The sequence below is a fragment of the Rhincodon typus genome, chromosome 26 (genome assembly GCF_021869965.1).
Source record: "Rhincodon typus isolate 14 chromosome 26, sRhiTyp1.1, whole genome shotgun sequence".
Classification (NCBI taxonomy): Eukaryota; Metazoa; Chordata; class Chondrichthyes; order Orectolobiformes; family Rhincodontidae; genus Rhincodon; species Rhincodon typus.
The window spans coordinates 30,807,168-30,820,414 of NC_063357.1; the positions used below are offsets into that span (position 1 = coordinate 30,807,168).

The 13,247-nt window shown below is 41.3% G+C and overlaps 1 protein-coding gene across 1 annotated transcript in view; it reads left to right on the forward strand.

Moving 5' to 3' along the window:
- The first annotated feature begins 418 nt into the window (after positions 1-418).
- Positions 419-13,247, forward strand: part of LOC109917812 (E3 ubiquitin-protein ligase RNF43) — a 43,297-nt gene continuing 30,468 nt past the window's right edge. Inside the window, exons 1-2 of the mRNA XM_048612377.1 lie at positions 419-469; positions 1,602-1,724. Coding sequence (XP_048468334.1) covers positions 419-469; positions 1,602-1,724 — 174 coding nt within the window. The remainder of the gene's footprint in view (positions 470-1,601; positions 1,725-13,247) is intronic.

Here is a 13,247-nt window from a genome sequence, read left to right on the forward strand (position 1 = left end):
AATCCACTGTAGATTGAAATCAGAAAGCAGAATGTCAACCCTTTCATTACATCATCCCACTCAACAGATTAATTCCCAAATTGTAGTCTGTAGTCTGGGCTAATGTGACATCTTCATCTTGCTGAGAATAATAGGTAAACAACATTACCCTAAAATCCCCAATTTGACTGCTGTTACATCATTTTAAGTAATCAGCACTGACTTCACCCCAGACACACGATACTAAGATAACGCTTCAACACTGCTACCTTTGGAAAAAGTGAGCACAGATGCATAATAACCTGAAAAATATTTGTAACAGTTATATTGTCATACATTATACATTCCAGTTACAGTAGAAATGTAAGTGGCAAAAGAACAGGAGCCACTGCCTTTAGAATCTAACCAAGCAGAACATTGAAAACAACAGGATATATGCATGCCTGAAATGGAGCCTGATGGTACAAATGACAACCCAACTCTGCCTTCAGTTAGTATGTAGCTCATGCTTATGCTCCTGGAAAATTTGAAACAAGCTTAATAGCCAGTTTTCTTTGGGCCACAGAAAATTGGTATCTTGTATTCCAGCCAAATTGCCAACAGTCCTGAAAATTACTTCCCAGAAGATTGAAGAAGGCTTCCCAACCTAGTTTTTGAAAGGCACCTCACTAACAAGTTGCAACTCGGAAGTAAATAGTGAGGATGAAATTAGTGCCGGTTTCTAGCAGCTCCCCACTTCCCCTCATCATTACACAGCAACATCAGGAATTTGCTCTATCACTGGAGATTGGCAGCTAGGTTTTGAATGCATGTACAGAATGTGTTTCAATAATGATGAGAACTATGAAGATGACGTTAAAGGCTTTGTAGAGCTAGCTCTTTGTAAAATCATCTCCCCGTTGATGGGGGCTGTGCAGAGAAAATGAAATGTTGATTTCAATCCTCTGAACACTTCAGTGTTCTAATCAAAGAGCTTGGGCTTTAAGCAGGTGCCCAAAACAGGGCCTTTTGGCACTGGCCTCTTAACCAAAATTTGTTTTGTACTTAACACTGCTGTGTATGGTGATGTCCTTTGCCAGATGGAATTCTCTTGTAGCCTGAACCAAAATCCAGAATCTGAAGTACTCATAACTCTTTGTTGCAAAATTCCCAAAAAAAAAATAGTGAGAGCTAGGCAGGTTCCTAGTGTAACCAGTGAAGTCAGGAGGCCTTTAACACCAGAACCAGCAAACCTGGAAAATAACTCTGAATGGGAAATGCCTAGCCACCAGCAGCAAGTCACATCACTCATACTTTGGTATTTAAGGCCACATTGTACTCAGTAAGGAATGCAGGGTCCAGCAATAGTCATACAACTTAGAATGAAGATAAGCTTACATCCCAAGTTAGATCAGGTCAATACAAGAGCAGAGAGGGAGGACTGGAGGAATAGTTCATCATCAAAATTCACCAGTTGTATGTATCCATTCCTAATCTCAGCTGCAAGCAAAACATTTTGTGAGTTAGAGAATAGAAAAATGATGGTTGTGGTCAGCAGCTGTTTTTCCTTGTTGCACTCTCTCTCTGCATGTATATATGTTGCTTGCAGTTTACTAAATGTTATTTATTGTTTTGTCTGGCAGTTTCACCCTCTGTGGCTGTGTAACACCAGTGAAGATGAGCAGCAAGACTATGGCTTTGTCAGCATGGTCAAATTGGAGCGCCCTGACCGAGACCCACATCCCTGTCTCTCCCTCTTCAACAAGGTAGGGAACTTGTATACATATACAAGATATGTTTATATTTCATCATGTGAAGACTGTACTTAACAAGTGAAATGCAAGTTTGGCTTTTTCACAAATATGTAAAACATGATCCAAGTCGCAGAAGATAGGAATAAGAAAGAGTCTAAATATTTTGATAAATCAGTGATTTTTAATGAAACTTAAATGTTTCCAATTTTCTATTCTGAAGGAGTTACCAGATCGGGTACAGTTCCATGAAAGCAAAATTCCCCAATCTTACTGTGATTCAAAGAGTATACTTGGAAATAGTCTCTTGGGGCCAGTAACCTTTCAATCCCTGGGCTTAACTCTGATTGCACATGGTTTCATGGGACCAGCAATCCCAGGCTCAGTGAATCCCTCAGTATAAATCTGAAGCAACCAGACATTAAACCCAAGCAGGTTATTACTATGGTCAATTATTTGATGCCATATGCTGGGATGAAAATTGGATTCTAAAGCTTTTTGGTGCTTGTTGCTAAGCTTTTAAAAGTTCTGCAGTACTACAAGTGAGGGCTGCACTAGGACAGTGAATATTTGATAGTCCGAAACCTGCAGACAATTTACAGCATTGTTAATTGGCTGCTCCCCTAAAACGAGTGCTGCTGATTTCTATTATCCTGTTTTCCTTGACTTCTCTAATTTTGCTGAAATCTTGTCTGCATGTCCTAGTACTGACTTGTTAAAGACCGTAAGATATAGGAGTAGGACTAGGCCATTCGAATAGTGGATTGAGTCTGCTCCACTATTCGATCATGGCTGATTTGTTTCTCTACCCCATTCCCCTACCTTCTCCCTGTAACCCTTGATCCCCTTACTATTCAAGAACCTATCTATCTCGGTCTTACACAGCAACTAGCTGTTGAGTGTATTTATCTGACTGAGAAGTGCTAGATTAGTAATATAAAATGAAAATTCTGCAGATAAATGGAATTCTGAAATAAAAGACAAGTGATGGAAATGCTCAGCAGGCCTGAGAGTATCCGTGGAGAGAGAAAGAGTTCACTTTGAGATGAGTAAGACTCTTTTTCAAAACTAGAGGAGGACAAAAATGCTGTCAAAAAAGGGAAGTGTGAACGGTTAAACAAAAGAGGGTCTAGGATGTGGGACACATTGAATGACAATTTGAACAACAACATGAAAAGCTTCAAACTGGTACATGGCAACAGAACAAAAGCTAAATGGGACATAGGGTTCATGGTCTGAAATTGTTTAACTTAGAGGATAGTCCAGAAGGCTTAAAATGTCCAATTAGAAGATGAGATCCTGTTTTTTGAGCTTCAATGGAACACTACAGCTGGCCAAAGTATGAATGTGAGAGCAAGATGGTAAACTGGAATGGGAACCCACCAGGAGCTTTGGGTCATGCTTGCAGACTGAGAAAGGTATGCTGAAAGACAGTCACCCAGTCTGCATTTGAGCACCCCAATGCAGAGATGATCAGATCACATTATGAACAGCAAATACACTGGACTAAATTGAAAGACCTATAAATAAATCATTGCTTCTTCTGGAAGGAGTGTTTGGAGCTTAGGATAATGAGGAGAAAGGAAGCAAAAGGGAAGCTTTTACACCACCTGCATTTGAGGAATGGTCCAGGGTGTTGCAGAGGTTGCTTGGAAATGCTGAGAGGGGAGGGGAAGATGTATTTGGTGGTGATATCAGCTGGAAGTGATGGAAATGGTGGAGGCTGACCTTTTGAATGGGGTGGAAAGTGAGGACAAAATGAACCCTATCACTCTTCTGGTCAGGAGGGGAAAAGAGCAAAAGATAAAAATGGGTCAGATGCAGTTGAGGGCCTGATCAATCACACTGGGGAGAAGATTACATCATCAGAAGATATGACTCAGATGGAAAAATTTGGAGAATTGGATGGATTCCTTACAAGAGGCAGAGTGTAAGGAAATGTGAGGTAGTGAAGTTGATGTTAATCCTGGAAACAATGACTTGATGTTCAGTAGTGGAGGTATGGTAGAGAGGGACATGGGAAAAAGTGTCTGCGAGTTGGTGCTCAACCTTTGGTACATCAGACCAAAATATTATAATTGTCAGTGGGTTTGGCACCAACATCATGGTTAGACCAGACAGAACCAAGTGCAATAAGTTCAGAGGAAAGAACGTTAGAGTGAATGAGGAAAACAAAGAAATTAAGATAGCTTATGTTACACTGATGGTTCTTAATGAAAAGTTCAACAGCAAGTAAGAAGGCAGAGGGAAACTCCAAGATGGAGAGAGGGTACAGGAGCAAGTGAAAGGGCTCACTTATCAGGACAAGGACTTTAAGCCTAAACAGTGAATGCAGGGACGAAGGTGATGGAAGAGAGTTCAATGTCATGCCACACACAACTGCTTTGAAGTGGAGTGGGGTGGTCTAGAACTGAGTACTTTGCTTCAACATCAGAGACAAAAGTCAGCGAGCATTGTGAAAAGACAGGAAGCAATGAGATTAGAAGTTGAGATGGGGAAGAGACACATGGAGGGACATTGGTGTCCATGAATTGAAACTTGTGTTCCTTAACACCTGACAGGATGAGAAAAAGTTTTTTATTGTTAGTGTTGGTTCAGACACAGAATGAAATAAAACTATGGACCAGGACAGCTTTGAGATCAGTTGAATTGGTGCTGGTGGAGAGAGGGATTGGGAGTGTTCATGTGGCACCACATAATACTGTATGTAAAACTCCGGATGCGATGGGAACAGCAGTTCAATGTGTGTTGTAAATATCCTGTAATCTTAAGTGGAATTAAAACATGAAGGATGAAACTTAAGTTGGAATCCACATAGAGTAAGTTGTAGCTGGACAGCTTGTGTTATGTTCAAGATCTGATCTCTTTCTTTCACATGCTGATTGATCTGTTATGTACCTCTGGATTCCAGTGTTTGTAGGTTTAATCTTCCCCACGATTGAGTTTTAATGAAAGTGAAATGTGTTTAACCTCTGACCTGATGTAGTGTTGTGGAAGGAAACAGGCCTGATGGATTTGGTGAAGTCACATTAAATATGAGACTGTCATCTTTGTTATTAACAAGGCCAAACTTGATGGGAATGGAGCATTTCCCAAAGCAGAAGTGGCCCATTTCTACTCATGGGCAAGGTTCTTAGAAGTTACCCATCAAATCTGGAACTGCACTGTCCATTTCACCTTTAGCACAATTACAAGGTGGTCCACACAACATAGGAAGCAGATTGGTGATCAGCCAATGGATACCTGTGAGTTCCTACCAGTGCACATCACTGATATGTAAGAGCTGAACATTCTAGGTTGCAGCCTGGAGGAAGAGGATCCAGTGGACTGTTCCAGCCGTTTGGTTCAGAGGCAAATCATAGAATCCCTACAGTGTGGAAACAGGCCCTTTGGCCGAACAAGTCCACAATGACCCTCAGAGCATTCCCCCCACCTAGGCCCATCCCCCTATAACCCACCTGCACAACCCTGAACACTGCGGGCAATTTAGCATGGCCAATCCACCTAGCCTGCACATCTTTGGACTGTGGGAGGAAACCGGAGCACCTAGAGGAAACTCACGCAGACACAGGGAGAATGTGCAGACTCCACACAGACAGTCGCACGAGGTTGGAATTGAACCCGGGTCCCTGGCGCTGTGAGGCAGTAGTGCTAACCACTGAACCACCATGACGCCCCAAATGTTTGAATCCAGTTTGACCTCAACCATTGACATTGTTTATCTGGAAGAACTTGTCTTCTAATTTCACTTTCGCAGCCAAGAGATATAATTATGAGATGTTGGAAATTCAAGAGATAAAGGAATCAATAGAAGGATGGGAGATTGCTAGTGTTCAATTGTAAAGTTCAGTTATCAGTCAACTGAATTAATATATATGTGCTGACTGTACTCTTGATAATTGAAGACTTGGATCAGTTGCCTTGATCAACATTGACTATTGGTAGAATAAAATAGAAAGGTATGAAATATCAAAAATGAAAACTTATCATTTACTTTAAATTGAGTTGTAGCAGAATAACTGCTTCTTGGTTGATATTTTCATAGCAAAGATCCTTTTTAAAAGCCAAGTGTTTTCAGGCAAAGTAACTAACTGCCAAGTTCTCCAGAGGAAAGTCTGGTGCCGTAAGCATTTGGAACACCTGCCTCCCGTACCATACTCGGAGTTTCTGCCAGGATGAATTCACTTGGATCCTCCTACAGAGAAGCTGTTAGCAGGAAACAATCGAGCAAAATAATTGCTGCTCTTTCAGCTATCTAAGCTCAATGAAAAACAAGCCTCAGAGATCTTGTTCTTTAAAGTATTCTTCTATTTATACTCAGATTGTTCTTATGAGAATAGCAAGTGCCTGCTGCAGATATAGCAGAGGCTAAGATAGATAGACGAGGCAAACTCAAGGGATCATTTCCCTTGCACCTCCCATGTGCCTAATGACGTTGGCAGAACATTGTTCAGAGATTGCGACTCTGCTGGAGCAACTTGCAGGATTCTCATTAAGACTTTCTACATCTAATTAAACATGTCTCAATGACTACAATATATTTGCTTTGGTTGCATGTGGTAGCTGTTTGGGGCAGGTCTGAACAACAATGATTCCTAACTCATCTTTATTGAGTACGAGTTGACACATAGTGTTTCCTATATGCTGAAAGTGTTTTGATATATGTCCTTTGTAATATTCTGTTCAGTTTTTCCTGGAGTGTGTTTTACATAATCTCGAGGGTTAGGTTAACAGCAGTTGATTTGTGTTGTGGCTGGAACTTCTCAAAACAAGGCATCAACCCCTTGTCCCTTCTAAACCTTTTTCCATCCTTCTCCACAACTTCATCCCTTTTCTCTTTGGTCAACTTCCCACCTTCTCCTCCCATTCCAACATCTTTCCTGCATTTCCTCAGTTCTACATCCTTTGCCACTTCTTTGCTCCCATTCTTTCCAATGCTACCCACTTCAATGATGGACTTCAGTGACTCCTTGCCAGAGTTAAACAGTGTTTTTGGAATGGTTGAGGTACTTGCACGGCATTTGATCTTTGAGAGCAGATTCTGTCAGCATTCCTGCCAGACTTCACTTGACACAATTTACTGTTCCTGGAGGCAATTTTCAACATGATTCACATCGGATTAACAGCTACTGTATATAGAATTTGTGTGCTTTGTCCTGGGGCCATGCTACAGGCAAGGCTCTGTTAACTGTAGAAACCAAACAGGAGTTAATGTGGGCACTGAATCAATATAAAGCAATCTTTGTTTCAAATTCCCCTATCAGTTATTGGATCCTTCTACTTCAGTGGATCTGAAGATGGGTAGGGCAGGATGTCTGATCTGCTAGGGTCGAGGTTGCAAGAAAGGGGAGCACTCCAATTCAGTTCAATTGAGATGATGCTATTTTGAAAGCAGTTTTCTAGTTGTAGATTGTGAAAAGTGTAATTTGGTGCATTTATGTGGAGATGTTGAGCATGATTTACAAGTGCCATGCACAGTCACTCAATAAATAAGAAGCTGCAAATTAACAATGGAAGAATAAGTGGAGTTGGAGACAGTTTGGGCATTAACAAGGAGTGGGCCGGGTGGAGGGAAGGAGAGGTAGTACGGAATTGATGACAGCAAGAAAATTGTGTTGTATTGTGATTCTTTTCCTATCTCCATCCTGTTCCCCATGGAGCGATTTGGATTATGAAAGTTCACGTATGAAAGCAGTTTGTTGTTCAGGAAAGCTGTAATCTTGTCTCTGTCTTGTCTACCATGTACCTCAGCTTTTTTTTCCCTCACCTCCCTAACCCTCAACTTTCATCAAAATAAAGGTAAACCTAACTAATTACCAGATGATAGCTTTTTCCTTTGGATCTCTTGAAAGAAAATCTCCAGTTTTAATGTTAAACATTATATCCATATTCATTTTAACTTTGGGCCTGAAATGGAAACTGTCAAGGAGAATTGAAAAACAAGTTGAGGGTGTCAATGGCACTTCCTGGCTCTCTGTGTCAGTTACACCACCCACATCTGTGGGGCAATGTTGATGGACACATTCTGAAGCTTGAATCCCTTCAGTTGTGTCAGTGTTTTGTCTTTCCCAACATTCATAAACAAGCCATTAACTGTTTGATGTAATTTCTTGGCCATTTTAACTGAATTCACATTAAAACCAAAATGCAGTCAAACAGATTGAACTTTCATGCTGATCGCTACCTCATTTATGGTTAGCGTTCACATTTTTGGGATGTGACTGTCCATGAGACTATTTTGATGTGCTACAACCTGACTAAATTTTTGGAGTCAATGCTCTGGATATCTATATTTCTTTTTGGTGGCAGTTCATGACCCACACTGAGAGGGAGGTGTCTTGTAATCAGTCTCCATAATAAAAGTGACTAGACTTTTGCTGTAGTGCCAATCTGATGACTCTGAAATCTACACAAACAATAGTTATTTGCCTCCCTCACCAAAACCCTCATCCCACTCTTCTCATCTAAATCTGTGTTCTTTACTTGCTATTTTGTGAAGGGATGCCTGCTGCCCCAGGTATTCGTTCTTCTACATGCTGCTCCCAGTATTCCTGTATCAAATCAGCCTGTGCTGGAGACTGAATTCAGCATCAAATGATAGCTGCTGTGTTCTTATCTTGATTTTCTGTCTAGGCACAGGCCAGCTTCGGTTTAACCATTACATTTATCATTCCCGTAACGTTTGTTCCAGAAACAGTGATCCAGCCTACCTCGGGTGATGCTGCCTGCATCAGGCCTTCTGACACTTATGGGCCACTTCTTCCTCTGAAGGCAGATCAACTCCTAATCAATTGTTAATGTAAACAGGAACAGACTGCCCCCAACTTTACCCAGCACTAGTTTACTAATCACTTGCTGGAGTCAGGAGATGAGTCATTTTACAATCAATTTTTCTGTAAGCCTCTTCAGTTTTTTTGTTCTTTTCCAAATACAGCATCCGGCAGCTGCAAGACCTCTGCGCGCGCAGCAACATGTAGGCTGAACAAATCTCATTCCTTTCCCATACCTGATCCCCAATTCTGACAGCCCACGCACACTCCTCCCACTGCGCCCATACATTAAAGCTTCTTTGGGAATTCCAAGTCATTACATTGCAATCTGGTTTACTATAAGCATACATCTTTGCGGGGAAGAATATTTTGGAGTACAGAACATTCCAGGCAGTATTTACAGCAGGAATACCTACTAAACCTCCAAAAGAGTCCATGGTCCATTAGATTAACTAACACAAGAAAGCAGCAGGTCACTTAAGCAACTATCAAAACTGTGCCAGGGAAGTCTGCAGAGCGAACAAGTAAGCAGGAAAGCAGTGACTGATCTGCTGCCAAAGAAAACAGTCCCTCTGTTTACTAGGCATGTCACGTAGGGGTACAGGAAGGCCACAGGTCTCCATGTAAAGAAGCTTGAAAACTCAGCAGCTGTCACAGAGACACTCCTTGCAATGCCCTCTCTCCCCTTTTCCCCCCAACCCCCACAAGCCAAACTCACTCACAGCCCTGATGCTGACTGTGAACTGCAATTGTCTGACTGCAAATGTGTCAAAGTGGTACAGATTAAGGAAGCCTCAGCAGGCCCCACCCAGACTCGGGGGCTACACAATAACCTAATTACACTGAATTTCTCACATAGTTCAAGAATAGGCAGTAACAGCTGCATCTCGAGTTCTTTCAAGTGCCGAACAAGACGTGTTCTGAGCTGTGAAAGATTTTTATTTGCGAGGGAAAGTATTTAGCTTTCAGCATGTCACATTCCTTTCCGTGTAAGTCCCATTGTAGCTCAGCAGTTAACTAGTGAAAGTTAAGATTGACCAGGAGTTGTGTGGGGGAGTTTTAATGGATTCTCCCTCCTGGTCATTTGTAACCAATATTGCTTTGTCTCCGTAGGAGCATTGTCCTATGTAGGTGTGCTGCAGTGACTGGAAGGACCTTGTTTAGTTGCTTTTTTATTGCCTGGCTACATACCACAGACCACAATAGATGCGACCCCTGTACTACTTTGGTTCAAGATTCAAATTCCCTTTGCACTGAAGTTTTGGTTGCATTTATTTTCATATTACTTTGAACTTTTAGAAGCCTGTCTCCTTTGGATAGCAACTTGCACAAGGAGCTGTAACATTCTGTATAATCAACAAAATACATAAAATATTGCATTTTTTTAGTATTTTTCACAGTCAAGATGCTCCAAAGCAGCCAATGATGTGAAATGTTGAACCAGTTGATTCACACCAAGCTTACATAAGCAGCATTATAATCACAACATTTTTGCCTGTTTTAGATCTTTATAGATGGATTGACATTAGGTTAGAGAAATAACTGCACAGATTGGTATCCCATTACCAAGCCACCCTTTATTTACATGTGCACAGTACACTGGCTATGGCCAGCCAGCTTGGAGTCAGTCCCTGAAGTGAGGAAATTCTGAATTCCCTGTTTATATTGGTCAGCCAGGGCTCCTCAATTGGCTCAGGTTAACACCCCAAATCAAGGATCTCATTGTAAAGAAGACTCACCTGGTTCCAATCACTACAGTAAGAAACCTAGATAGCTCCCATGCTTTTTTTCTGAATATTGTTCTGAGGAAGGATCACCGGACCTGAAACGTTAATTCTGATTTTTTCTTCAGAGATGATGCCAGACCTGCTGAGCTTTTCCAGCGACTTCTGTTTTTGGTAAATGGAAAAGCCCTGGGGAAAATTGATGTACAGAGAGATCTGGGTGTTCAGATCCATTGTACCCTGAAGGTGGCAACGCAGGTCGTTAGAGTGGTCAAGAAGGCATACGGCATGCTTTCATTCATCAGACGGGGTATTGAGTACAAGAGTTGGCGGGTCATGTTACAGTTGTATAGGACTTTGGTTCGACCACATTTGGAATACTGCGTACAGTTCTGGTCACCACATTACCAAAAGGATGTGGATGCTTTGGAGAGGGTGCAGAGGAGGTTCACCAGGATGTTGCCTGGTATGGAGGGTGCTAGCTATGAAGAGAGGTTGAGTAGATTAGGATTATTTACATTAGAAAGATGGAGGTTGAGGGGGGACCTGATTGAGGTCTACAAAATCATGAGAGGTATAGACAGAGTCGATAGCAAGAAGCTTTTTCTCAGAGTGGGGGACTCAATTACTAGGGGTCACAATTTCAAGGTGAGAGGGGAAAAGTTTAAGGGAGATACACGTGGAAAGTTCTTTACGCAGAGGGTGGTGAGTGCCTGGAATGTGTTGCCAGCGGAGGTGGTAGAGGCAGGCACGATAGCGTCATTTAAGATTTTTCTAGACAGATACATGAATGGGCAGGGAGCAGAGGGATACAGATCCTTGGAAAATAGGCGACAGGTTTAGATAGAGGATCTGGATCGGTGCAGGCTTGGAGGGCCGAAGGGCCTGTTCCTGTGCTGTAATTTTCTTTGTTCTTTGTTCTGTTCTTGATCCATGGACTATTTAACCAGCCTGGGGTATTAGTTAAACATACTGTAAGTGTTGTAGATAGTGTTGATAAGTTTGTTCAACTGTGAGTATTTTTTCCCTCTGTGTTGATACTCTATAGCTAAACCCTGTGATAGTAGTGGATGCATTGGAAGTTTAGGACTTTATTGCTCATTCACAAAGCACGAGAGTCAAGTTTCTGCATATAGACAATGGTTTTGCTGCTCGTAAAGAGAGCAGTTGGTATCTGCTGTCCAAGTTACTGTGTTCAGAAACTGGGGCAAAACCTTTTGTACACGTCACCAATGGATTTGTTGTCAGGAAAAAAAAGCGTCAATGTTTTTCAAGATTGGGTGGAATATCTACGTATGTGACTACAAAGAGCTTTCAAAACACAACTGAAATAGTAAAATATTAAAAATTAGGAATGGACCTACAGTGGTGATGCGGTTTATGTTGTATATGATGTTTAATGATCATATTCCTGGTTACAAGATCTTGAGGAGAGTTCAATGTGTGGAGTATTTGGGTCTATCACAATAATGATCCGTAAGGATATTCCAGGGATTGTATTAAGAGTAAACGCGTATATAGACAGTGTTAAGATATTTGATGATAATTGCTACAATTCCTACTGAGTGTTACAGACCATCAAACACGAGATAGTGGGGGAGATTTGCAGACAGTTTAGAATTCCATGTTAAGATGAGGGCAGTAATATTGCTGGATATTAATTATCTCACAGGTAACAATATACATCACTTTTGCTTCACTATAACTCGTAATGCATCCAAGACAGCTTCCCATTTCCCTGTTTAACAAAAGAAAAAGCATCCCCTTTATTTTCTGGAAAATAAATTGATGTTCTGTGAGAGAACAATTAGGAAATAGTAACTGCAACATGGTAGGTTCAGTGAAAGAATAGGACATGATAGCAGTGAGTCAAGACTAAGGATGTTACGCTAAAAAAAATTTCAAAATGCGAAGAAATGATTGGGACCTCACCTGAATGAACTGCGTGAAACAGTTGGTAAATATATTGACAAATCAGAAATGAAAATTCTTCAAATGTGATCTGCACAGACTATAAATACATCCAATTGTAGCAAAGAAAACAGGGTTGTATCAAAGTGTAGGATTCCATGGATAAATAAATTCACCTCAAGTGAAATTTAAAAGGGCAGTGTATAATAAAAGTGCAACTAATAATATTAACTTAATCACAAATGTAAATTATAATGGGTAAATGAAAAGGAAGGTAAGCAAAAATTGTTAAAATAAAAAGAGCATTTTAAACTAATCCTCATCAAATCCACAGAACAATTTGTCAGTCATTGAGAAAGTTCAAAAATCCACAAATTGATGTACTTCCAAGCATTTAGAAACATGTGGCTTAATCAAGGGTAGATTTGTTAAGAAAGCCATGTTTAGCAAATATAACATTTTTTTTGTAGAAATAACAAATGAAATAGATACGGTGTGTGTGAATTTTCAATGGTCATTTGATGAAGTATCACTAAAAACATATGTTGGAAAAATGATGTATATGTGCTATAAGAGGAAATTCAGCAACATCGACAGAAAATTATCTGTTAGACAAAAAACAAAGATGAGAGTTATCAGTTGTTGGAGAGTCGGAAGTGATGTGTCCAGGGTCAGTACTAGATCTTGAATCAGAGATAGTAGGAACTGCAGATGCTGGAGAATCCGAGACAACAAGGTGCAGGGCTGGATAAACACAGCAGGCCAACCGCTGTACCCGGTGTGGCTTCCTCTACATCGGGGAAACCAAGCGGAGACTCGGGGACCGCTTTGCAGAACACCTACGCTCGGTTCGCAATAAACAACTGCACCTCCCAGTCGCGAACCATTTCAACTCCCCCCTCCCATTCCTCAGACGACATGTCCATCCTGGGCCTCCTGCAGTGCCACAACGATGCCACCCGTAGGTTGCAGGAACAGCAACTCATATTCCGCTTGGGAACCCTGCAGCCCAATGGTATCAATGTGGATTTCACAAGTTTCAAAATCTCCCCTCCCCCTACCGCATCCCAAAACCAGTCCAGCTCGTCCCTGCCTCCCTAACCTGTTCTTCCTCCCACCTATCCCCTCCTCCC